Consider the following 26330-nt stretch of genomic DNA (forward strand, 5'->3'; position numbering starts at 1 on the left):
AGACAGACGCGAGGCAAACCCAGGACAAGGTGGCTTTTTTATTCCTGCCAGTCTTTGGAGACCTGGACACGTTCTTACCCTTGGAATCTGGGAGTCAGCCCTGAATCCTTACATCTCCTGAGTTGGTTTCTGTAATTTACAACCAGAGAGTAACTAGTGGTCCTCAGCAAGCGTGGTACTACCCTCTGGGGTTGGGAGGGCTGTCACAATAGTGGGGGGAGGAGCGTTACCGGCACCTAGAAGGTAGGGGACAGCTAAATAGTCTACACAAGGAACAGAGGTTCTTGGCCCAAGTGACTTAGGAACATTCCATAAGACATTCCCAGAGATGAAAAACCTGTTTGAATATATGAGACTAGAATCTGTTTTACATGTAAACACAAAACAATTTTTGCATAATGTTAACTGTCACGGAATTGTCCAAAAATGCAATGTAAATTAAGGGAAGTCTGTCCTTTGTTTTGTTCAGAACGTACCAGAAAAATCATGTCCTGACACCACACCCCTCACTGGGTCTGCACTTGTAGCTGTCACAGGCACCTGTCCACATTCAGGTGCAAGCGTTTGATCCCTTCATTATATTTTGTAGTGTAGTCACGCTCTGAGCTCCCAGACTGAAGAACTAGGAAGCTCTTGGGGAACCACCGGTTCCTTCCATTCCCAGCAAAGGGGACCCCACAGTTAACTCCCCAACCTACCGGATGGGGCACTGACTGCACAGTGGTCTGAGAAGGGCTGCAACGGGAAAGACAGGCTTCTGGAAGGAATAAATTCAGCAAAACAAACTCCATGTTCAGCGGTATTGGCCATACAGTTTTCTCCCTGAGATCCTGTACAGCAAAACCTATAAGGTGTTTCGTTTGAAATGTCTAAGAACGCAGGATTGATTAAAGTATGGCCCATCCATAGTGGAATGATATGCAGCCACCAGAAATAATGTTGTAGATGAATATTTATTGATAGGTGATATGGATTGAATTATGTTCTCCAAAAAACATTTATAGCTATGGATATAATCCCTTTTGGGAATACAGTTTTCCTTTGTTATGTTAGTGGGGCCATATCATTTTAGGGTATATCTTAAGCCAATCACTTTTGAGCTATAAAAGGAGCAGATTCGGCACAGAAGCAAGGAAGCACAGGTGGGGAAAACAGATGAAGATCACCGAGGAACAGAAGCTGAAAAGAGACAAGGACCTTCCCCCTAGAGCCAACAGAGAGAGAAAGCCTCCCCATGAGCTGGTACCCTGAATGTAGACTTCCAGCCTCCTAAACTGTGAGAAAATAAATTTCTGTTTATTAAAGCCACTTACTGTGGTATTTCTATTATAGCAGCACTAGATAACTAATAGAGAAAATTATCACAATATATTGTTAAGTGAAAAAATGGATTATAAAGTACGTTTAGTAAGATACCTGTGTGTGTGTGTGTGTGTGTGTGTGTGTGTGTGTGTGTGTGTGTGTGTGTGTGTGTGTGTTTATGTACAGAAAAAAGATTACTAAGGGTCTGTTTCTTTAACTGGTAGGAAGAAAGTTGCTTTAAGTTTTTATTCCTTTTGCTTAATTGTTTTTCCTAATTTCTCTTCCAAAGAGCCCCGGGAGTATAGTGGTTAAGTGCTCGGCTGCTAACCGTAAGGTCGGTGGTTCAAACCCACCAGCTGCTCTGTGGGAGAAAACACCTGGCAGTCTGCTCCTATAAAGATTTCAGCCTAGAAAACACTACAGGGCAGTTCTACCCTGTCCTATAGGGTTGCTATGAGTCAGAATTGACTCAACGGCACATAACAACAACAAATTTCTCTTCCACGAACATGTATTACTTTTGTAATTTAAAAAGTTATTTTAATGTTTAGAAATCAGATGTTTAATCTGGTGGACTCTGAGCTCCTCAAGGTGAGAGTCAGTCTTTATTCACCCCTTTGAGCCCTACAGCGCCCGACAGCCTTACACGGGAATATTCACTCTAAATATATGCCAAATGGAAGTGCGGGTGGGAGAATAAGCGGGCACACATACCTGTCTGCGTGAGCTCTCCCATTTCACACAGCGGGTGATTGGGGTAAAGAGGCAGGGAGTATAAGGGGCTTTCAAAAGAGGTTCCGGATCCTTCTGACATGTGACTAACGAAACCTTCCAGTTTAGGATGATATGGTTTCCTAAAGAGACAACACAGAGAATTAGTGGTCAGAGTGCTCCCAAAAAGTCCACCTTTGCTTAGGAGGTAAGACCATAACCTTTAACAGCCATAACAGTTCCCAACCTCAGCAAGCAATGCCCCCACGTGTGCCCTGGCATTTCTCACCCACAGTAACAGGTACAGGAGCCCTTGTGGCACAGTGATTAACAGCTCAAATCCACCAGCCACTCCTTGGAAACCCTATAGGGCAGTCCAACTCTGTCCTGTAGGGTCGCTGTGAGTCAGAATCGACTCGATGGCAATGGGTTTTGGTTTTTTTAGTAACAGGTATACTAGCCCGATCACTTTTAAATTCCAGTTTCATTGTTACTTGACCCCTGACACCTACACATGAAAGCCCAGCTCTGTAAGGCAGCTTGAGTCCCTACTCTCTGCGGCACTGACATTGCTCCTGGCACTGTGGGACTCGGCTCTGCCCCCTACCATCCTGTCCCACCCTCTGCCGCCTCCTGTGCTCCCTCTCCAGCACCATCACCAACACCCACTGTCATGGATTGAATTACGTCCCCCAAAAAATGTGTGTATTAATTTGGCTGGGACATGATTCCCAGTATTGTGTGGTTGTCCTCCATTTTGTGATTATGATTTTATGTTAAAGAGGATTAGGGTAGGATTGTAACACCCTTACTAAGGTCACATCCCTGATCCAATGTAAAGGGAGTTTCCCTGGGATGTGGCCTGCACCACCTTTTATCTTACAAGAGATCAAAGGAAAGGGAAGCAAGCAAAGAGTTGGGGACCTCATACCACCAAGAAAGCAGTGCCAGGAGCAGAGCGTGTCCTTTGGACCTGGGGTTCCTGTGCAGAGAAGCTCTTAGTCTAGGGGAAAACTGATGACAAGGACCTTCCCCCAGAGCCAACAGAGAAGAGAAAGCCTTCCCCTGGAGCTGACACCCTGAATTTGGACTTCTAGCCTTCTAGACTGTGAGAGAATTTATTTGTCTTTGTTAAAGCCATCCACTTGTGGTATCTCTGTTAGAGCAGCACTAGATGACTAAGAAAGCCACCCAGTCAGTCATGCCCTAGGCTGGGAGTTGTCCTGGATTTCTCCCTCTCCTCCCCTCCTCCACGTGCCACGTACCTCCCAACCCTGCCAACCTTTCCTCCTGGCATTTCCTCGTCCCTCTCTCCATCCCTACATCTATACCTGTGGCCTCAGGAAATTTCATCTGGATGCCCATGGGCTCCTAATAGACCTCCTGCTTTTAATCTTTTATTCTCCACAGCCAGATGGCAACTCTGACCCATCACTGCCCTTCCAGTGGCTCCACATTGCCACCATCAGGCCAGAAGGAGCCAGGCAAGGCCCTGTCAATACAGTCTGGCCCCATCTCACTTTGAGGGCTCATCCCTCCCCACTCCAATACTGTGATCTGGCCACACAGAGCCAACCTGTTCCTTTCTTCTAACACACGCCTCCAAGCCTTTCCACATGCTGACCCTTCCTCCTGGAGAATCCTACCCCAACATCACCCAGCTAACTCTTAATCCTTAATTTACCTGGCCTCTGGAAAACCTCACTTTAAGAAAATTGTTAACAAGATAACCAAGATCTTTACAGCTCTTTACAGTTCACTATGAATTATGTGGAGTCCCTGGGTGGTACAAACACCTAACATGCTCAGCTGTTAACTAAAAGGTTGGAGGTTCGAGTCCACCCAGAGGTACCTCGGAAGAAAGTCCTGGCGATCTACTTATGAAAAATCAGCCATTGAAAGCCCAGTGGAGCACAGTTCTACTCGGACACACATGAGGTCACCGTGAATTGGAGTCAACGCAACGGCAACTTTTTTTGAATGCACCCTGCACATAGAATATCTCATTTAATGTGGGGTGGTAACGAATATCTATCTAAAAATTAGTCTGTTTGTGTACTCTAGATGAAAACATTCTTTTTATCTCCGCTACGAAGTACATGTGGTACGTCAAGACAATTTATCTTTCTAATCACTAATATGCAATTTCTCTGAATAATGAAATAACCTATGGATATACACACATTTTCTCTCCATCATGAAATGACTGATGAATGCGTACACATCTTCCACCTGAACAGAAGTGGACAGATAGAGTAGTCTGCAACTAAACTACACAAGAATCAGCATGAAAAGGAGCAAAGACAAACTGTTCTAATGTAGACCCCTGCTGTCTAAAAGCCCAATTAACTGTGGAAACGCTTGTAAAATAGCTGCCAAAGTGACTTCATTATCTTTAAAAATCATAAAGTTAAAAAAAAAGTCCATCTTTTAAAACACATATTTTAAAATGAGAGAATGCTAATCCCAGCATGAAGTACAGTCTAATAAATCACCCTAGATTGCGGCAGGGAATTATTTCTTTCCATAAAAACAGAGGGTACATTATTGTGCCTGGAGCTAAAACACATAAATGTTTGCAAACTGGGAAATAAAATTTCCAGGCTGACAATGAGGCTACCAATACAAATCAACATCGACAACAGGCCGTCACCAGGACTCAAGTGTTCTGCTGCAGGCCACTATTTCAGGCTGGTGATGTCTAACGATCTGAGAAAGCTTTGCTGCCAATTTTAGAAGTGGAATTTCACTACTGAACACGCCTGGTGAGATGTCCTAAGTACTCAGGGCATGTGACTGCTCAATGATGCTTTGCTATCTAACTGTATTCATTACATTTTTTTTCTTTTTGGTATAGAAAGACGAAGATTCGTGGGCGAAAAAAAACCTTATAGAACAGATAACGAATGGTTGTACCTTTATAACAGATAGAAGACCAGGTAATGTGAGCCCCTGGGTCTCTCCTGGATCTGACTGGTCTGCCCCCTGGAGCTTTAGAGTGTACCCAGCACACAGCTGTTGCTGTTGTTAGGTGCTGTCGGGTCGGTTCTGACTCCCAGCGACCCCATGTACAACAGAACAAAATGCTGCCTGCTCCTGCGCCATCCTCACAATCATTGTTATGCTTGAACCCGCTTTTGCAGCCACTGTGACAGTCCATCTCATAGAGGGTCTTCCTCTTTTTCAATGACCCTCTACTTTACCAAGCATAATGTCTTTCTCCAGGGACTGTCCCTCCTGATAATATGTCCAAAGTATGTAAGATGAAGTCTCACCATCCTTGCTTCTAAGGGGCATTCTGGCTATACTTCTTCCAAGTCAGATACATATATGGGGCCCTGGCGGTACAGTGGTTAAGCGCTCGGCTGATAATCGAAAGGCTGGCAGTTCAAACCCACCAGCCACTCCATGGGAGAAAGATGTGGCAGTCTGCTTCCGCAAAGATTTACAGCTTTGGAAACCCCATGGGGGTAGTTCTACTCTGTCCTGTAGGGTCACTATGAGTCAGGATCGACTTGACGGTCAACAGGTTTGGTTTGTTTGTTTTTTTTAAACTTACCCTAACTAATATAAAAATTATTATATCTGTAAGGGTGATTTCTCCTGCAGACAAAACACGTATTATTGCAGCCTCATTGGAAATCTGCTTTGATGTTGAAACTGAAAGAACTAAAGTTAATCTCAAGCCTTCAAATCATTCACTCTCATTTCTTGTTTGTATTTTTATATACATTGTTCATACCTATTTGTGCCACAAAATTAGAAGACAGGACCCTAAGGCTAATCCACATACCCATGAGAAAATGGATTGTGCTTTGGTTATTTAATCTGAGCAATGATGCAGGCGGTTAAGACAAAGAGAGAGGAGGTATGAGACCAATAATGCTGATAGCAGAAAACACAATTCAAAAAAGCTTACATGGCTGGAAAGTGGAATAAACTAAAACCACAGATTTTTACCAAAGTATGCCGACTAAAGAATTTATTATTTTATATTATTAATAAAATAAAACCCAAAAAAGACAAGCCCAGGCCCAATGCACTTTGCTGTCTTTAGCTTTCTGAATCTTTTTGCTTTACTCGATGTGAGTAATTGCTCCTTGCATCTTGAAGCAAGAGAATTGTGCTCCAGGGGGTTTTCAACAGTTGTTTTTTTCCCGCAAGTGGGTCCCCAGGACTTTCTTCCGAGGTGCCTCTGGGTAGTCTAGAACTGCCAATCTTTTGGTTAGCAGCCAAGCATGTTAACTATTTGTGCTATGCAGGGCACATCATAGGAGCTGAAAAATAAAATGTGTTGAATAAATGCTGATAAAAGTGTTTTCTTCTTCCTTCGATCCAGAAAAGGTTATTCAATGCATATTAAAAAAGCATTTACTAAGCAGAGCATATCAATCGCTTATAACCTCATTGCTGGCTAAACAGAGAACTCTAAAGGTTAGAACGACACCTCTCTCATGAGGCACACGGCGTTCAAGAAGAGGCAGCTTCCACTACAAAAACCTGAAAGCCATGCAGCATTTCATCGTGGATGGAAACATCCGGGCCACTGACTCGTGTGGACAAGCAGCTCCTGCCTGATTCCGCTCACCACACCGTGCCTGCTGGCGCAGAGACTCCCTTCTGCTGTACTATAGTAATGGGCACCCTCCAGGACACACCACTTTTTTTTTTTTTTTTGGTGTACTCTAAGTAGAAGTTCATGAAATTAATAATTCACGAAGCTGAAATAGCATCTGGAAAGGCAGCAGGCCTTGCCAATGACCCAGATCCCACAGTCCCCAGGGAGTCAGCGGCCCAAGGTAGATCCGCTTCGTTAGGATTCCTGCCTACTCTATGTACGTGTTTATAATGACAAGTCAACTTTTATTTATTTTTTAGGGATGGAATTAATTAAATGACATTAATTAATTAGACATGCATACGCCACCTTCTTTCCAAAGGATTTAAGGTAGCTCATAAAAATACACAACATTCAATAAAACTAGGCCAAAGATGGAGGGAAGGGAAAAGAAGGGCAGAGGAAGCCAGGGCAACTGGCCCCCAGGAGCCAAGCCTCTCAAACAGGAGCTGCATCAGAGGGTCCTGCCATCGCTGTGACAGAGAAAAAGGCTCTGGGACCTGCCTGGCCTTGTGACCACGTCCACTGCAGAGAAGGAACAAGGCCAGTTCCCAGCAGCCTCCAGGCTGCTGCTGTAAATGACACATTGCCATTTATCAAGCTTTCGATATGGACCAGGCTAAATGCTTTCCTCTATGGTCTTGTTTAGACATCACAAGGATGTTATAAGGGAGGTACTATTATTCCCCTATTCCAGAACAGCGTACTGAGGCTCAGAGAGATGAACTGACCGGCTCAACGTCAAACAGGTGACAAAGACTGACTCTTGAAAGGCCTCGGGATTCCATGGCTGAGGCTTAAATCTATAACGAGGCACATGATAGGGAATTCTGACCTATGATTCTCACTGAGGTCCTGAATTCATTTTGCAATCAATCCAATCCAACAATTAGTATATGCCAGGGGCTGGGCAGGGCACAGGGTGGGTAAGACCCAGTGCCCTTGAGGAGCCCATGATCTGGGGAGAGCAGAGATGGTCATGCTGGGGAGGGTGAGCTACTGCGCTCTCCCAGGTGGGCCCTGTCCAATGGGCCCTGCTCTGGGAACAGCCAGATGTCTAGGGTGGGCTCCAGAGGCCTCGAGGTACCCAGAGACCTTACAGCCACAGCTGACTGGTCTGGGAAAAAACCTGTGGTCTGAGCCGAGCCAGTCATGTTCTCACTTCTGGGAATTTGAAACCCACCTAGAGAAAGGGGAGCAGAAACTGGGGGTTGTTGGGGTGTAGCATTTTGTTGGCCACAGAGTCTTTGGGGCAGTCCTGTGTCTGGCCAGCTCAGAGGCCTAGTGGTCCATCCCTGCCTGTGCTCTTCAAAGGGCTGATGTCCAGCCATGTGCAATGGCAAGGCTGCCCTACTTGTTAAGATGTTGGAACATTGCTGTACCTGATAAGCCGCTTCCCCCAGCTGCCCTCCCAGGGCCCCGCCTGTGCCCTCCAGCCACCCTAGATGCTCCATCCTGTCTCCACAATCCAGAAACTAAAGAGCTAATGCCCAGCACAGCACGTGGCTTCCACCCTTGCCCCGGCCCTAAGGCTAGTTAACCAACCAGGTACCGCTGAGTCACCCTCGACCCATGGTGACCCTATGTGTGCCAAGGTAGAATTGTGCTCTATAGAGGTTTCAATGAATGGTTTTTTGGAAGTAGATCACCAGCCCTTTCTCCTGAAGCACCTCTGGGTGGATTTGAGCCTCTAACCTCTCGGTTAGCAGCCAAGCACGTTCACTATTTGCACCACCCGGGGACTCCAAGGCCAGTTAAGGTCTGGTGATTAAATATTTTGAATCTTACCCTGTTTGTTCTAAGACCCGTCCTGTACATCCCTCTTTTCAGGGTGTGTTAGGCAGTGTCAATGCCTGCCGCTCACAAGCAGAGAACCCACCCTAATGTACTGGGGGGAGTTCAAGAGGAGAAAACACTCAGGGGAGCCTTGAAGGAGAGGGAGTTGTGGGCCAAGTAGGGACAGTGGGGACAAGCAATGCAAACAGCAGATGCAAGGCATGAAGGGGTGAAGGACTGGCCAGAAGCAGGGTGTGACGGGGGCAGAGGGTACCAGCAGAAAGACTGGAACAAAAGGCTAGAGGGTAGAGGCTGGCCCAAAGACAGAAAGCCAAGTGCCTGCATGGCCCCTCTGACATGGGCTGGACTCCCTTGTCACTTCATGTCCCACAGTCCTATCCAATCCCTGTCTGAAGAGTTGACCTCAGAAATTGTTTTAGTTCTGGGCTGGTACAGAATCCGGGGGCCATGCTTTCCAGGGTTTCCCCAGTCTCAGTCAGACCATTAAGTCTGGTCTTCTTACTGGAATTTGAGGTCTGCACCCCATCTTTCTCTTGCTCCATCAGGGACTCTCTGTTGTGTTCCCTGTCAGGATGGTCATTGGTGGTAGCCGGGCACCATCTAGTTCTTCTGGTCTCAGAAGCAGCCGAACTCTTAACCACTACGCCATCAGGGTTTCCATAAAGGCCTACAGGCAGGTGGTATTTCACGATATTTTTATATAACGTGGTTCACTTAATCTTCCCCACAACACTGGGGAGGGCTCGAACTGCAAAGAGTTAATCTGAAATTCCCCCTGGCTGCCTCAAGGTCATCCATAGCTTCATCAGGCTTGTCAGGCCGCAGGGAGAGGAGGCTGGCACACCCAAAGCATTCCATCAAGATAACATCTTTCCTACTGAGGGCTTCTCTGTCTACTGACCTCATTTAGGAAGCTCTGCTAGGATGTTATGTGCCCCCAGACACAGTTGCTGAGACCTAGCCTATCATTTTATTGCCAACTATGCCTCTAATATTAGGGCCATGCAATTTCCATACACACTATTTCCACTCTCTGTTCAATTATTTTTCATCCTAACAGCTCTCAACCAAGAGCCAGCTGTCTCCACTCCTGTGAAAAATTAAAAGGCTGGAGTAATACCTTACATTAATATAGCTTTGCAATTGATAGTGCATACTCCCCTATATCCTCTCACTCACTCCTTGCCCACCCCTGTATGGTAAGCATTGCCATCCCCATTTGAGAGATGAGAGCCTTGCCTACTGCCCTGAATGGAAGAACTGAGCCAGGATCTGAAGGACTCCTAATCCAGTGCTCACTGCTCCATGTCCCAGCTGTTTCTCAAACTGAAGGACAGCAGGTGGGTGAGTGGGCCTCAGACTGAACTGGGCTCAAACCCTAGCTTCTTTGCTGTGTGGCCTTAAAACAGGTGACTTGACTCATCTGGGCCTCAGTCTTCTCAACTGTAAAATGGCATTAACATGAAGGACAGTCCTGAAGATCAGGCATCTGGCAAACAGTAAGTGCTCAACAAATGCAGGTCACTCCTCCAGCCCTGCCATTATGCTGTCATCATTCTAATGAGCACAGGAGGTAAGAGGCTATTGAAAATGACTTGTAGAAAAAGTGCAATTTACCTGTTAGCCACCAGAGTGCAGTCAATTCCTGGTCGCTTCGTTTTGGGAATGGCATACAGTGGGTACCTGTCCCCATGGCGGATGAACACGTGCACTGAGACCAACTTAAAGTGATGCGGGGCGTGACCTGTGAGAGGAAAGCACATGGTTCAGTCATCACTCAGGAAGTGCCAACCCTTTTGGCTGCACAGAACATAGAGCTACCCAGGCCATGTCCACTCTGGGATTCAGAGGAGGCAGTGGGGGCCTCCAATGGCACACGGAGCCACTGTGGAGGGGCTATGGGGCCTTGGCCATGGGAGGAGCCCCTGGGCTGGGTGAAGGCTGGGCAGGAGAAAGGAGCTTGAGACCCCCCAGCAGTAAGTGGGGGGAGCCTGGCTGGGGCTAGGGGCTGGAGGCCAGTGAAATGGGGGCATGCCTATTAATGTGGCCTCACTCACATCCACAGACCAGGGGGAGGCCCACAGAAATACTGGAAACAATGACTTCTGCTTTAAATCTTTTATGAAACAAGGCAGGGCGCAAATAAATATTCAACACAGATATTCAACATAGCCTTAGATACACTTCTGAAAAAACAAAGCTCTACACAGAAATTGTATTTCCCCACACCCTTACTGTAAGACACCGGCAGCGCATCCTGTAGATGTTCTAAGCCCCGAGCCAACCTGGAAAGGAGATAGCCAAGAGGGACGCCCTAAAGCCACCAATGCCACCAAGGCCACCTTACCATCTCGCTGACATCTCGATGAAAATCATGATCATGGTGAACATTTGCACCGAACTTATAATGAACTGGAGTCCCTGGGTGAGGCCAATAGTTAAGTGCTCAGCTGCTAATCAAAAGTTTGGTGGTTCAAACCCGTCCAGAGGTGCCTCAGAAGACAGGCCTGGCAATCTGCTTCTGAAAGGTCACAGCGTTGCAAACCCTATGGAACACAGTTCTACTCTGCACACATGAGGTCACTGTGAGTCCAAATTGACTCAACAACAATTGGTTATCGTGAGTCATGTGCTGTTCTAAGCATTTACTTAATCTCCCAGCAGCCCTGTGGGCAGGTACTACTTAAAAAAAAAAAAAACAAAAAAAAAACCTTGCCGTTGAGTCGATTCCGACTCATAGTGACCCTATAGGGCAGAGTAGAACCGCCCTGCAGAATTTCCAAGGAGCAGCTGGTGGATTTGAACTGCCAACCTTTTGGTTAGCAGCCAAGCTCTTAACCACTGTGCCACCAGGGCTCCAGGTACTACTTGTTACCCCTACTTTACAGATGAAGAAGCTGAGACCCAGGCACTTATTCAAGGGCACAGCCTAGTGACAACTGTAGGACTGGAACCCAGGCTGTCTAGCTCCTCATCACTGTGCTATCTTGCTTGAAAAGAACTAGCCCACAGAGGGGTGTCTGTCCCAGTACCAAGCCTTGGGCTGCAAAATACAGAGTCAGGCGGCACGGCCAGGCCTACCTTCCATGCTGCGCTCGGCCACACTTGGAATGTTGCAGTACAAAAGAGCTTCATAAATGGGGTCCATCACGGGGGGCTCTGTCACCGGGTTGGGCATGACTCTCTTTCGACTCTTGCCACCTGCTCCATTCTTAGCTGCCGACACTGGGATCAGGTGGACTGTGAGGGAAGCAAAGCAGATCATGACACACAAAGTCCCTACCATACCATACCAGCTGCCATCAAGTTGATTCCGTCTCACAGTGACCCTACAGCACACAGTAGAACTGCCCCACAGAGTTTCTAAGGAGTGGCTGGTAGATTCAAACTGCCAACCTTTTGGTTAGCAGCCGAGCTCTTAACCACTGCATTACCAGGACTCCACAAAATCCCTCGAGGGGCCCAAAACAGGACGGCATTTCATACCAAGTAACTATTCCCTCCCTAGGAATTAGGATGGGCCTCAGCGTAGTAGGAGCCCTGGTGGTGCAATGGTTAAGAGCTTGGCTGCTAGCCAAAAGATCAGCAGCTAAAATCCACCAGCTGCTCCTTGGAAACCCTATGGGGCAGTCCTACTCTGTCCTGTAGGGTCGCTATCAGTCAGAATCGACTTGACAGCAATGAAATTTTAGTGCAGTAGGGTCCTCGAGTGGCACAGACAGTTTGTGATTCACTACTAACCTAAAAGTTGGTGGTTTGAACCCACCCAGCGGTGCTATGGAAGACAGGTCTAGTGATCTCCTTCCGTAAAGATTATAGCCAAGAAAACCCTATGGAGCCCAGTTCTACTTGGTAACACATGGGGCCACCACAAGTCGGAACAGGCGTGATAGCAATGGGTTTGGTTTTATTCATAAGCTGTTTCTTGAGCCCCACTGAGTCCTGCCTCTTTGTTAATATCATCACCCTCTCCTCATCAATAACTATCTAGGCAACACTGGTGAAGGATCCCAGAGAAAGGGGCCTTGCTCAAGGCGGTTAAAGAAAGAACTTACACACTAACTACTTACGACCTGATTGTCTCCCTCCTGACCCCCTTGAATTCCATTAATAATGAGGACAACCACCTTGTATTGGGCACTTACTAAATGCTAGAAGTCAAGTCTGACTTATTTAATAGCATCTGCTTTGCACTTTGTGCCCCCCCCCCCAAGCCCAAACACAGGCATCCTCACTAATCCTCGCAAGACCACTTTACAGAGAAGAGAGCCAAGGACCCTGGGAGAGGTGAAGGCAGCTGCCTAAGGAGTATATGGTGGACGAAGTCTTGTCTCCCGTTCACTCCTCTGCCTCCAGGCCAGGCTTCCCCCACCATGGTCTCCTGGGTGTTATGTGTAGGTCCTGCAGGCTCTTTTGTGTGCATCTAGCACCCCTCTTTCTGTTGGTGAACTGTCCCTCCGACTCTCCATGTGGTTCTGGTTAAACTGTCAATCACATTGGTCCTGTGTGTGACTGGTGTCAGTGAGGAATAGGGCCATAGTGATGGGGGCAACTGGGTTCCTTTTCCTTGAGAGACATAGCATACAGACACTAGAAGAGGGTATCTATTTCTTCTGGATGCTGATCTGTAAGAATGAAGACTTGGGGCTGTCCCATCCATCTGTCCCTCCATGGATAGCCTCTGTGTGTGGTGGAAGAGAATGATGCTAAGTAGTGACATGTCAGACCAACAAATGAAGAGAGTGAATCAGAGAGATAAAGACAGAAAGGTAAATGTAGCCAAAGCCAGAGCATTTCTTAGATTTCCCAGTTATGTAAGTTGGGAAAGTTTTCCTCTTGTTTCAACTAGTTTGAGTTGGGTTTCAGCTAATTTCAACCAAAAAATTCCTGATTAATACATATTATCAATTATTTATAGAGTTCCTGGGTGGTGCAAATGGTTAACAAATTCAATTGCTAATTGAGTTTGGAGGTTTGAGTCCACCCAGAGGAGCCTTGGAAGAAAGGCCTGGTGATCTACTTCTGAAAAATCAGTCTTCGAAAACCCTATGGAGCACAGTTCTACTCTGACACACACACAGGGTCCCCATAAGTTGGAATCGACTCCACAGCAATTGGTATTGATTATTTATAGGCAGATGTAAGTCGATCTTCTGGGTCAGTGGTCTTTAATCTTTCCACACATGGGGAACCCCTTCTTAGCATCGCAGATTATCTAGAACTCCCTACACAAGACTAGTTGTACTTTTAACAGTCACTGATTTAAGGGAAAACACGGAAATAAGTGTGCCCATGGAGTTATTTAACTTCTAAAAGGTTTGTTAATCACAATAATATGTATACATAAATTTGAACAATAGCTAAAATAGGCCCAACCGCTAGTCTAAATCGATTTAAATTCCCTAATAACTGCATAATTGACCAATTTCTCTACATAAATATTTAAAACTTCCTTTAGGCAAAAAGATAGCATAAGCAAAGGTAAAAGACAAGCAATGCACTGAGAGAAAAATATCTGTAACATACATAACAAATGATTAATAGCCAAGGTACGTAAGAGCTCATACAACAGAAAGATCAGTAAAGGGTATGAGCAAACTAATTACACAAAAATAAATACCAATGGCCAATAAATGCATGAAAAGATGCTGTCTCAGTCATCTAGTGCTGCTCTAACAAAAGTGCCACAAGTGGATGGCTTTAACAAAGAGAAGTTTATTTCTTCACAGTCCAGTAGGCTACAAGTCCAAATTCAGGGCATCAGCTCCAGGAAAAGGCTCTCTCTCTCTCTCTCTGTCAGCTCTGGAGAAAGGTCCTTGTCATGCCTCAGTCTTTCCTTGGTCTGGGAGCATCTCAGTGCAGGAACCTCAGGTCCAAAGGACACACTCTGCTCCCAGCATGGCTTTCTTGATGGTGTGAGGTTCCTAGGCGTCTCTGCTCGCTTCTCTCTTTTATATCTCAAAAGAGACTGCATTAAGACACTGATCTTGTCAACCTCATTAGTATAACGTCATCACAGCGATAGAATTTACAACACATGAGGAGATCACATATAATCTCATCATAGTGGTAGAGTTTACAACACATAAGGAAATCACATCAGATAACACAACCATACAATACTGGGAATCATGACCTAGCCAAGGTGCTACACACATTTTTGGGGGGACACAATTCAATCCATGACAGATGCTCAACTTTATTCCTACCGAAAGAAACACAAAATAATCACAATGGGCTGTGATGTTCCCCCATCAGACTGGAGAAACAGGTTTTAATGATAACATCTGGTATGAGCAAGGACATGAGAAACCTGACAACTTCCGTACACTGGAGATGCAAGCAGAAATCGGAATAACTTTTCAAAAGGAGTACTTGCCGGTGGCCATCAAAAGGTTGTATGTGACAGAACCTCAAATTCCTAATTAAAAAAAAAAAAAAAAGGACCTACTGGACTGGTTGAGACTGGAGGACTCCCTGAGACTATTGCCCTGAGATACTCTTCAAACCTTGAACCGAAACTAAGCCCTCAGGTCACCATGTAGCTAAATAACAAATCGGCTCAAAAAGTAATGAAGATCACCTGTAAGTACTGTGATCGTTAAAAAAAAATCACCTGTATGAAACCAAACGGTCAACAATTACTTTAAAACAACGATGAGAATGTAATGGGGCAGGGAAACCTGATTAACAGAAACAGAACAACCAGAATGAAAATAATGGAATGCTCACGCACTGTGAAAATGTAACCAATGTCACTGAATGAACAACTTGTATAGAAAATGTTGAATGGGAACCTAAAATACTGTGTAAACTTTCACTGAAAACATAATAAAATATTATTTTTAAAAAGTGTTACATGTGCATTATCCCTTAATCTCATTATTCTATGTCTTGGAATCAATTCTATAAAGATACCAGTCCTCGTGCACAAAGCTGTACATCCAAAGAGATTCACTGCACTGCTGTTTGTAATAACAAAAACAGCAAATAACCTAAATATCCACTATTAGCAGAACAGTGTTACATCTATACTGTGGAATATTCTGGCACAGTTAAAAAAAAAGGAAAAGAATCAAAGATAAATGAATAAATCATATTACTGGTTATTTACATAATCTTTGTGTAAAGAAAAAACAAACTATAAACGTATGAATATACAGGCATTTGTTTATTATGTAAATGCACATTAGCAGTGGTTTTCTCTGGGGAATGGAGAGAATGAGGTGTGAAGAATTTTTACTTGTTTTTCTATAAATATTTACACACATATATTTACAATAATCACATATTACATATTGTGTATGTATAGAAATACACATGTATTTTTATAATGTTTAAATATACATATTTTTTACAATAAACATTATTTTCATTCATTACTTGTGTTACTAAGACAACAATCACAGAGAGTTATAGAGTTGGCCCTGTACCAGCTCAAAACTAGCCCTTTAGTTGCTCCTAGAGATGTGTCATGGATTGAATTATGTTCCCCCAAAACTGTGTGTATCAATTTGGCTGGGCCATGATTCCCGGTAGTGTGTGATTTTTTCCACGTGTGGTAAATCCTGCCTCTATGATGTTAATGAGGGAGGATGGGCGGCAGTTGTGTTAGTGAGGCAGGACTCAATTTACAAGACTGGATTGCGTCCTGAGACAATCTCTTGAGATATAAAAGACAAAAGTGAGCAGTGAGATAGGGGGACCTCAAACCATCAAGAAAGCAGTGCTGGGAGCAGAGTGCGTCCTTTGGACTGCGGTCCCTGCGCAGGTCCCTGCGCAGAGAAGCTCCTAGTCCAGGGGAACACCAAAGAGAAGAAGGCTGACAGAAAGAAAAAGCCTTCCCCTGGAGCTGATGCCCTGAATTTGGACTTTTAGCCTACTCTGACTATGAGGAAATAAACTTCTCTTTGTTAAAACCATCCACTTGTGGTATTTCTGTTATAGCAGCACTAGATGACCAAGACAAGATGTTTCTTCCCAGTGGCTGGAAGGCACCAGAACTCAGGAGTCAGGGGTTACTTATTATTGGGGGATTAGTGGCACAATGGTTAAGCACTTGGCTACTAACCAAAAGGTTGGTTGTTGGAACTCACCCAGCAGCTCAGCGGGAGAAAGACTGACGATCTACTCCCATGAAGATTACAGCCTAGAAAGCCCTATGGGACAGTTCTACTCGGTCACATGAGGTCAGAATTGACTTGACGGCACCCAGCAACAACAATGACAGCAACAACAGTGCCAGAGCATGGGGGTAAGAAAAAGCAGATGTCCTAAGGCAGCATCTTGATGACCCAGCCCCTGCGGTGCACATCTCGGTCCTTGACTTTGCTGTTTTATGAACTCTTCCCCAACTCAAGGTCCTTGGCTATGTGTGGGCACATTGCCTTTGAGTGTGGGCCAGAGAGAGGTGAAGATAAGGAGGCATGGTAATATGAACGACACAGGGATGGAAGAGCATGGTCTCCGGGCGCCCCCCGAGTCCCCATGCCTGCTGGTTTATCTGCAGCAGCTTTCTGCAGCTGCCACCGGGAACTGTGGGTGCTGGGTCCAAATCATCCACCCACGACTCAAGGAAGCAGTAGTTTCAAAGCCACAAATAAAGATCAAGTGATAACCAGAATGCAACCTTCCATCCAGCATGATTTTATCTGCCGCTCCCGCTGGCATCTGGGCCTGCCAGCCGCGTCCACTACTTCAGGCAGTTGAGATCGCCCTACACTACATGTGCCTCCCTGAGTCACCAGGAGGCAGTGCCAGTCCACAAAAGGCCCTTCGAGGGGTCCTCCAGATACTAGACATTAAGGGGAGGTTCTGACTCCAAGAAGCTATGGGGTGATGAGCCTCCCCCAGCTCCATCTCCCTAGCACTCCTCCACGGGCTTCTCATAGTTCTGGACTGCTCAGAGCCACACACACCCCCCCAAAAAGCATGATTCTCACCCGTGTTCCTTCCTGTGCTTGCAGTCCTATTCTTACCCCACCTCTGCTCCCCTAAACTGGGCCAATTCCATCAGTGATCCCAGGGGTCATCTCCTCCCAGAAGCCCACCCTGAATCCTCAGGCAGTTCCCGATGGTCCTCTTCTATGTGCCACGCAGTTCCTGCTGCTGTCACAGCTCATACCACAGTACTTGCAAGCAGGGGTATGCACAGTTGTCAACCCACCACCCCAGACGTTCAAAGGACCAAGGCTATGCCTTTTTTCATGTTTATATCCCTCCTGGGACCAGCACAAGGCAAACAAACAAAAAACCAGCTGTTGCTAAGCCAGTTCCTACTCATGGTGACCCCATGTGTGTCGGAGTAAAACTGTGCTCCACAGGGTTTTTAATGGCTGATTCTTTGGAAGTAGATCGCCAGGCCTTTCGTCTGAGGTACCTCTGGGTGGCCTTGAGCCTTCAACTGTTCGGTTAGCAGCCAAGCACATTAACCATTTGTACCACCCAGGGACTCCAGGCACAAGGCAAGTTCTCCATCAAAGCTGCTGAACTGAAGGGTGCTCTGAGTTAGGCACTGTGCTCCATGCTTTTGATGAAATGTCTCAGTGGGAGCACTGAGGGAGACGGGTGACCTACCCAGCCTGGGGGAGGGAACATCCGAGGCGGGCTTCCTAGAAAAGACACCCAAGCTGAGCCAGAAAGGCTAAAAATGAAGGTGGCTCACATGCAGAACAATACTCTAATTCTTATTTCTTAAAAAAAAAAAAAAGGCTGGACTTACTGGACCAGTAGAGACTAGAGGAACCTCTGAGACTATTGCCCTGAGATACCCTTTAAACTCGGAGCTGAAACTACTCCTGAAGCTCACCTTTCAGCTAAATAACAGATTGGCTCATAAAATAAACATATCACCCGTGAGTCCTGTGCTCCTTTTTAATAATAATAATAAAAATCATCTATACGAGACCAAACAGTCAACATTTACCCTAAAGCATAGATAAGAAGGTCAGGGGGGGCAGGGAAACTAGATTAAGGGAAGCAGAACAATCAGAATGAAAATATGGAGAATATTGACACAATGTGGAAAACGTAACCAATGTCACTGAACAATATGTACAGAAATTGTTAAATGCGAAGCTAATTTCTTGTTTAAACATTCACCAAAAACTCAATAAAACATTAAAAAAAAAAAAGAAGATGGCTCCATGGAGAAGGGGCGAGGGGAGCCAGCACAGGAAACAGCGGACCAGAACCAACAAGCTGGCTGAGGAGATGCTTTAGGTCCCCTCTGAGGTCTGGCCCAGTCTGCCCCCCAGGGCTGACGTGCAGGGGCTGCCTCTGCCCCAGCTACGTGTGACATGCCCTATAGCTCTAGGCTTGCCTTGCTTGTCTGTACAAAGGGGGCCGAGGAGCAGGCCTTGCTGGGGAAAACAGTCCCCAGCTCTTCTGGCTACCTGTGGGACAATTAGGAACTCTGGTGACCCCAAGCAGATGTCATCATGCCAAAGGGACCGTGGAGGCATCGGAAGGAAGAATGAGTGGGCAGAAGGATAAAGAGTTTCATTCTGTAGTTGGAAAAAACCCATGACTCTAGGCGAGTGCCGGGAGGCCTCTGTGCCACCATCACCAACATGAATCACAGAGTTAGAGCCGGCTTTTACTGATAATTAACTAACTCTGTACCAATGGCTGTGCAATTTCTCCGTGACAGCCTCTCAGTGATGTGATTACCTAGGTTTCTATAAGTCACTTGTGGAAGCGAGTCTTTCATTTACGGCTACTTTCCCTATTCATCTCATCTACAATCACCTTCTTTCTGTCCACACGTCTATAACCCTCATATAAAAAGACGCCAACAGGGTCTCAATTTCAAAGAAGCAGCAAGAACATTACCTCATCTCCTTGGGCCTCCTCGCTCATAAAAACAACCAGTAAACTCCTTATCATCTCGAATAAGGCAGCCAGACATTGTTCCAGGTAGGCCACCTCCCCTCCCTCCAATGCACAGAGGACAAATTCTGTGTGTATTAGCAGCAAACATTCCAGTGGCTATGACTAGGCTATGAGCCACACTGGCCCTGTCTGCTTTTTCTAGCTTTGGACCTCATCATAGGAAGAGTAACCATTGGCCAGGCAATGGCCCTGAGTCCGAGGCAGCTTAAGGGAACTGCCGAGGTCCCGCAGCCTGCCACCTCAGGCCTGTTAATCTCCCAAGCCTGTTGTTTATGCATCTGTCCGTCCAGCCATCCAGAATCTGTTGAGCATCTGCTGGGGATTCAACAGAGAATCAGACAGACAAGGTCTCTGCAGAGTGGCTAGATACTAAATAAGAAAAGGGGCACAGGAAGCATATGGACCTTAAGGGGAAAATGGCCTCAGCTGTGGCTCCTCCTTACTCCCTGGCCTTTGGTTTTGGGGTGTGCAGGTGCAGGAGTGGTGCAGTGAAGACTTAGATATAAAAGAAATACTGGGAAACCTCCATGAGAGTGGTCAATAACAGCCCCCAGCAAAATACAGCCTCATCAATAAATCTTGGGATGTGAGCGGCCCACAGTCAACACTACAACGAACGTGTCTACAGGGAGATATTTCATTTAATGATCATTTACTTATTTTAATTTTTGTTTATTTTATTGATGGTCCCCACAGAATAGAGGAAGGAGGGAACGAGTCCAGGGTCAGGGTCAGATAATATCTTCAGGACACAAGCTCCCAGGCCATGAGCCCCTGTCTGGCCTTGAGCCTTGGGTCAGCTTAGCTACTGCCACAAACTCAACCACAGGGTCAGCAGGTAATGTTAGAGCACGTGTCTGCTGCCAGCTCATCCCTTGGGAGTCACCCTGACTTGCACAAAGACAGGTCTTTCCTCCAGGGTGCCAAGCCAACACCATGGTCTCCAACCATCTGCCATACGGAGGCCCTGGTTCAGCACAGACGATAAAAATCTGCCTGTAGATCAGCTCTTATTCTGCCTTCTACCCTTAAGAAGCTTCTTATGCAAGCCTCTCACACCGTACTTCAAAACTGACTTTGACAGAGCACTGTGGTGGCCCCATTGCTGGGCCAGCTCACTGTCCCCCCTTCCTTCTTTGGGGACAGCGCCATAATCCCCTGCAACAACTCTGTGGCCTGGTGGGGGCTGTCAAGCTGCTCCTACAGGACCCTGTTCTTGCCACACTGACTGGTTCTAGGATGGAGACCTGCCTCTAGCCAGCTGTGCCAATAAGGGCCCCTTCCAGAAAAGAGAAGCTTCCTCATACCTATTTGTAGTGGGAATCAGGCGTCTTCTGAAACCACCGTCCTCAAGGATCCCTGCCCTTGTGTGGTTTGGTTGTCAACTGATTACACAGACACCCTGGCAAATTACAGTTAGATACCAGGCACCCATGGAGTCCCTGGGTGGTACAAACATTTAAACACTTGGCTACTAACCAAAAGGTGAGTGGTTCGAGCCCACCCAGAGGTGCATGGGAGAAAAGGCCTGGTGATTGATCTACTTCTGAAAAATCAGCCATTGAAAACCTTACGGCGCACAGTTCTACTCCAATACCCATGGAGTCGTCACGGCAACTGGTTTAGCAGGCACCCACAGGTGTTCCAGCGAATGTGACCACGATGGGGATTAACGTGTGGGCTCAACTCTGTCTCCACTGCTCAGGCTCAGCAGCCTAAAGAGTCACACCACTGACTGCACTAGCATGGAGCCTTCTGGGGCCAAGGTCCAGCCCCACCATCTGCTTTTGACCTTCCTGGCTCCAGGGCCTGCCTCACCCTTGTCAAGACCTCAGCCCTGGGCTGGACACCTCCTTACAGGACTGTAGTCACCTCTTCCTTGGGAGTCCTCTCTTCTAGGACCACTGACATCTTTCCTCAGTCACCCCTGCTGCCACAGTTATCCACGGCTTAGAATGCAGGAGGAATGCTGGGACTGGGACTGTGCATGAGCCGTGGAGTCCCAAAGACCTGGGTTTGAGTCCTGGCTCTGCCACTTCCTAGTCTGTGGCCTTGGGCAAGTATCTTCCCTCTCTAAGCCTCATTTCCTTCATCTGTCAAATGAAGACAATGATACCGACATCAGGCTTGTGATGAGGATAAGCATGACCTGAGGTGTCACCTGTAAAGCACTGTCCAGTGCTGGAGTGTGGTAAGGGATCAAGAAGTGCTATTTCCATGTCCATCCCCTTCATGTGATTCTTCCTGTTCCTTATAGGCTCTTTAAAGGTGCTTCTTTGAAATAGAGATTAGGAAAGGATGCTGTCATGGTTTGAATTATGTGTATCGATTTGGCTGGGCCATGATTCCCAGAATTGTGTGGTTGGCCTGCATTTTGTGATTGTAATTTTATGTTAAAGAAGATGAGGGTGGGATTGTAACACCACCTTCACCCAGGTCACATCCAATGTAAAGGGAGTCTCCCTGGGATGTGGCCTGCACCACCTTTTATCTCTCAAGAGATAAAAGGGAAGCAAGCAGAGAGTTGGGGACCTCAAACCACCAAGAAAGCAGTGCCAGGAGCAGAGCGCGTCCTTTGGACCTGGGGTCCCTGTACGGAGAAGCTCATAGTCCAGCGGAACACTGATGAGAAGGCTGACAGAGAGAGAAAGTCTTCCCCTGGAGCTGAAGCCCTGAATTTGGATTTAAGCCTACTTTGTGAGGAAATAAATTTCTCTTTGTTAAAACCATCCACTTGCGGTGTTTCTGTTATAGCAGCACTGGATGACTGAGACAGATGCTGACCCTCTGAGTCCACGCATTGCACAGAAGCACAAGACAGCCATCTGTCTTCCCTTTCGACTATCCCAATTTTAGCTGCCTTTTTCTGACTCCCTGAAATGAATTGAGCTTATCCAAGATGGAGCCTTCTCATAAACTAAAACACTCCCAGCCCCGCCCCCTAATTTCTCGAATCGCCTCCTCCAATAATCCAAAAGGCTCTTGAGTTCCATCTTCTTCATTGATCTGCCAAGGAATAATGATTCGCTCTAACAGGCAATTCCCACAATTCCCTCAGTGCTCCTCAACCCACTAAATTATCTTAAATGCCCAGTGCTGTCTCTACCTTGTTCTGAATGTAACAAGTGCGTGTAATTATCAAACGTAAACCAGAACCACAATACCAGAGCCCACAGTTCTGTTATTTGCCTTAGATCATTTACTTTGAGCAGCAGGGGTGGAAATCATGCTTAGCAACTTAGAAAACATCCAGGTGAAATGTGAAAAGTTAAGTCCACATTTGTATACTTTTAGGTAGTTGCTTTTGCATAGACAAGATTGATTAAACAGTTAAATCCACTCTTCCCTTTTTAATCTATCCGCTTTGGGCCATGCACACACCAACCCTTCTCTTCTTTTTTTTCCCCCTATGACTACAAAGTTGTAATCACTAAATAAGGCAGTCATACTACAAGTTCTATAAAGTAGACATAAATGTAATTTACATGCATTATACAAAGCACTCTAATGGAGAACAAAGCAGTATCTGCCTTAATGATGTCCACTTCCTCTCTCCAGTATTTGTTGTTAGAAGTCTTGAGTTTTCCTTCTTCTGAATTTGACTCCCCTCACCCACCTGTCGGTTTGTTGTGCTGTGGTGGCTTGCATGTTGTTATGACGCTGGAAGCTATGCGACCAGTATTTCAAATACCAGCAGGGTCATCCATGGTGGACAGGTTTCAGTGGAGCTTCCAGACTAAGAGACAGATTTAGGAAGAAAAGCCTGGCAATCTACTTCCAAAAATTAGCTAATGAAAACCTTATGGGTCACAATAGAACACTGTCTGACTTGCTTGCTTTGTGCACATCATCAAGAGGGATCGCTGGAAAAGGACATCATATTTGGTGAAGTAGAGGGCTAACAAGGGTGCAGGAGATCTTGGTGAGATAGAATGGCACAACAGCTGCAACAATGGACTTGAACATGCTGGTGATCATGAGGGTGACACAGGATCAGGAAATGTTTCACTCTGTTGTACATAAGGTCACCACGAGCAGAACTGGACTCAACAGCAGCTATCTATCTCTATCTAATGCTGTTTCAGGGTGAACCATATTAGTTAAGAATCTAGTAAGGGCTGTTGGTGCCAGTGATAAGTTTGGCCAAATTCAAGGAGCCAGAAGCCATAGCAGGGGGTGGCTCACAGGTTAGGGCTTGGGACTCAGTGAATCCTATGAGGCTAGAGCTCCTCGCCCTAGCTGAGCAAGAGCTCTTATCTCCTCCCTGCCCTCACCCTCCATACCTCTACTGGGACCTGTGCAGAGCACCTGCAGCTGCCCACTGGCGCCTGAGCTTCAGCCCCAGGCAGCCTCCCAGAGAGGCCTGGAAACCCCACGCTCCTCTGCGGGCTGCTGGTACCCAGCCTCAACCTAACAGCATGCTTGGAACTAGATGATGTGAGCTCATTTTCCAAATCATGATGAAAACTAAAAATAAGAGCAATCCCATTCAGGACGGGCCCTGAAAAAAAAGAGCTATGCCAGACCTCAGTCATCCCTAACCATTTTGGGTCCTGGGTCCACACCTCCCCTCTGCCTTTGAGAATCCGATAAGAAACTATTGGTCCTTGCCCCTGCAAAATGATCACAGACACAGTCTTTTGTATTTGACTTCTGGGGGTTCACAGGACCCCAACAGCCATGCTGGGACAATGTAGAAATCTATGGATTCAGGTTAAAAACCCAATTTACCTAGAAACAGATTTCCAATTTCAACACTCTTGAGAAAAGACTTTGAACCAATTTTCTTTTTTCACATGAAAAGGGATCCTTAAACTTCATGAAAATACGCATTCATCCTAAAAGTCAACAGTAAGGTGTAAAAAGAAAGTGAAAATCACCATAATCCTACCACCAGAAGAAACCCACAATGAACACGGTAGAGTCTACCTGTCCTCGCCTGTCTCCCGATGTGGAGCTGAATGTCCTGCCAGAGATTAAAACTGTATCTATCCCTGCTCTGCTGGGAATGGTGGCAAGGTGTCGCTGTGGTCCGAGGGAGTTGCTCCCTGTCCCCAAGAGGAATAAATAAGCTTCCTTCATCTCAAGGTCTGCACTCCATCAAGGCCACCAACCGTCCAGGAAGGTGGTGGGTCACCTGCCTCTGTGTAAAGGGTCAAAAGGACGACACTGGGTAGGGCAGCCTTGGGGAAGCCACCCCCCGGAAGGGGACGATGTGCCTGAGGGAGGGGCTATACCCTCAGGTATGTGGACAGTTGTAAACCAAAGCCATCCTTCCTCTGGTAAATATCTGGGCTGGGGAGAGGGAGAGATGTGGCTGGGTTCCAGGGCCCACTGGAAGCAGACCTCTCACCAGGGCGGTCCCGGTCAGTCAGATGATAGAAAAGAGGGAGGCAGGGAGAAGCAAGAGGTGATGCTGAAGCCTGAACCAAATCACAGAGAGGGGTACCCATTTCGGCCGACTCCCTGTCCTCCCCACCCTGAGCAGCCCGGCTCTGCAGGGCCACAGCAAGGCAGGGGGGGATCTGTGATCTGTGCGGCAGCCATGACCTCCCTGACTACTGAGACAGTCCCGGAGCTCCCTCTGGTGCACGCTTAACTTTACCCTCTTCTAACAAAAAAACCAACCAACCAGCCAACCAAACCAGTTGCCATGAGTCAATTCCAACTCATGACAACCCCATCTGTGTTAGTATAGAACTGCAGAGCTGCTCCATAGGGTTTTCAATGGCTGTGATCTTTTAGCAGTAGATTGCCAGGCCTTTCTTCTGAGGCGCCTCTGGGTGGATTTGGTTAGCAGTAAGCACGTTACCTTCTTATCCCATTGCCGTAGAGTCAATTCCGACTCATAGTGATGCTTTAGGACAGAGTCGAACTGCCCCATGGATTTCCTAGGCTGTAATCTTTACGGAAGCAGACTGTTACATCTTTCTCCTGCTGGTGGGTTTGAACTTCTGACCTTTCAGTTAACAGCCGAATGCTTAACCACTGTGCCACCAGGGCTCCTCTGCCCTCTTATGCAGGACTCAGATTCTGCTCTTCTGATCTCATGCTGGAGCCCCAGTGGCACAGTGGTTAAGAGCTCCGCTGCTAAGCAAAAGGTGAGCAGTTTCAATCCACCAGCCACTCCTTGGAAATTCTATGGGGCAGTTCTACTCTGTCCTATAGGGTCGCTATGAGTCGGAATCAACTCTTGTCTGCTTCGCCTAGCCCACCCTTCCCCCCAGGTGGAGGAGCTGCTATCAAGATCACAGGGCTCTGCCTCTGATTACCAGTTTACAGCATTTGAAGGCGGACTTCCTCATTTCCATGTCTTCAAGCATGGGCAGAAGCCCAAGTGCCAAGACAACAAGGGCGTGGGGCCTTGGCTGGTCAGCAGCGTTGGCGCAAACTCTGTCTGGTGAAACTCCAACTGTGTCCTTGGCTCATCTCCCTTCAGTGGCTACGTCAGCGTCAACAGCCTGCCGTTTCCTCTCCTATTTTGTCTCTCCTACAGTCTAAGTGACCTATAAATATTCTCCTGAACTCACTATTTTTACTAACACTTCCTATTTTTACTAACTAGTTCTAATAGTTTCCCCGCCTCTAAAATGACAGATTCCCCCTTCTTATTAATACTGCTGACTCAACACACACACACATATTAGATATTCCTATATAAAAGTAGGACTATACCATATGCACTTTTATTTAATATATTATGGGGAAACTTCCAAGTCAATAAACACAGGTGTATGTAATCGCTGTGGAGTGAGGTTCTACTCTGACACACATGGGGTCGCCATGAGTTGGAATCAACTTGACACAACTGGTTTGGTTTTTGTTTTTATATAACCATTAAGTAATGGCTGCAGGAGTATTTGCTGTGGCACAGTTAGAGCAGCCTCCCCCCATTTTTCCTATTGTAAACAATGCTGCAACGAACATCTTTAAATATACATCTCTATCTCCTTGTTTAATTACTCTTAGAGAAAATTCCCTAAGACCAGAAACTAAAAAGACACACACA

General features: G+C 46.4%; 1 protein-coding gene across 2 annotated transcripts in view; it reads right to left on the minus strand.

Moving 5' to 3' along the window:
• The window catches only part of PXYLP1 (2-phosphoxylose phosphatase 1), an 82926-nt gene that overhangs the window by 6211 nt on the left and 50385 nt on the right, over positions 1-26330 (minus strand). For both annotated transcript variants that reach the window (XM_023739351.1, XM_004385097.2), the window contains exons 3-5: positions 11510-11668; positions 10046-10172; positions 2017-2156 (exon numbers count right to left, since the gene is read on the minus strand). In XM_023739351.1, the coding sequence (XP_023595119.1) occupies positions 2017-2156; positions 10046-10172; positions 11510-11668 (426 nt within the window). The remainder of the gene's footprint in view (positions 1-2016; positions 2157-10045; positions 10173-11509; positions 11669-26330) is intronic.

The sequence above is a fragment of the Trichechus manatus genome, unplaced genomic scaffold, assembly GCF_000243295.1.
Source record: "Trichechus manatus latirostris isolate Lorelei unplaced genomic scaffold, TriManLat1.0 scaffold00132, whole genome shotgun sequence".
In the NCBI taxonomy this organism is placed as follows: domain Eukaryota; kingdom Metazoa; phylum Chordata; class Mammalia; order Sirenia; family Trichechidae; genus Trichechus; species Trichechus manatus.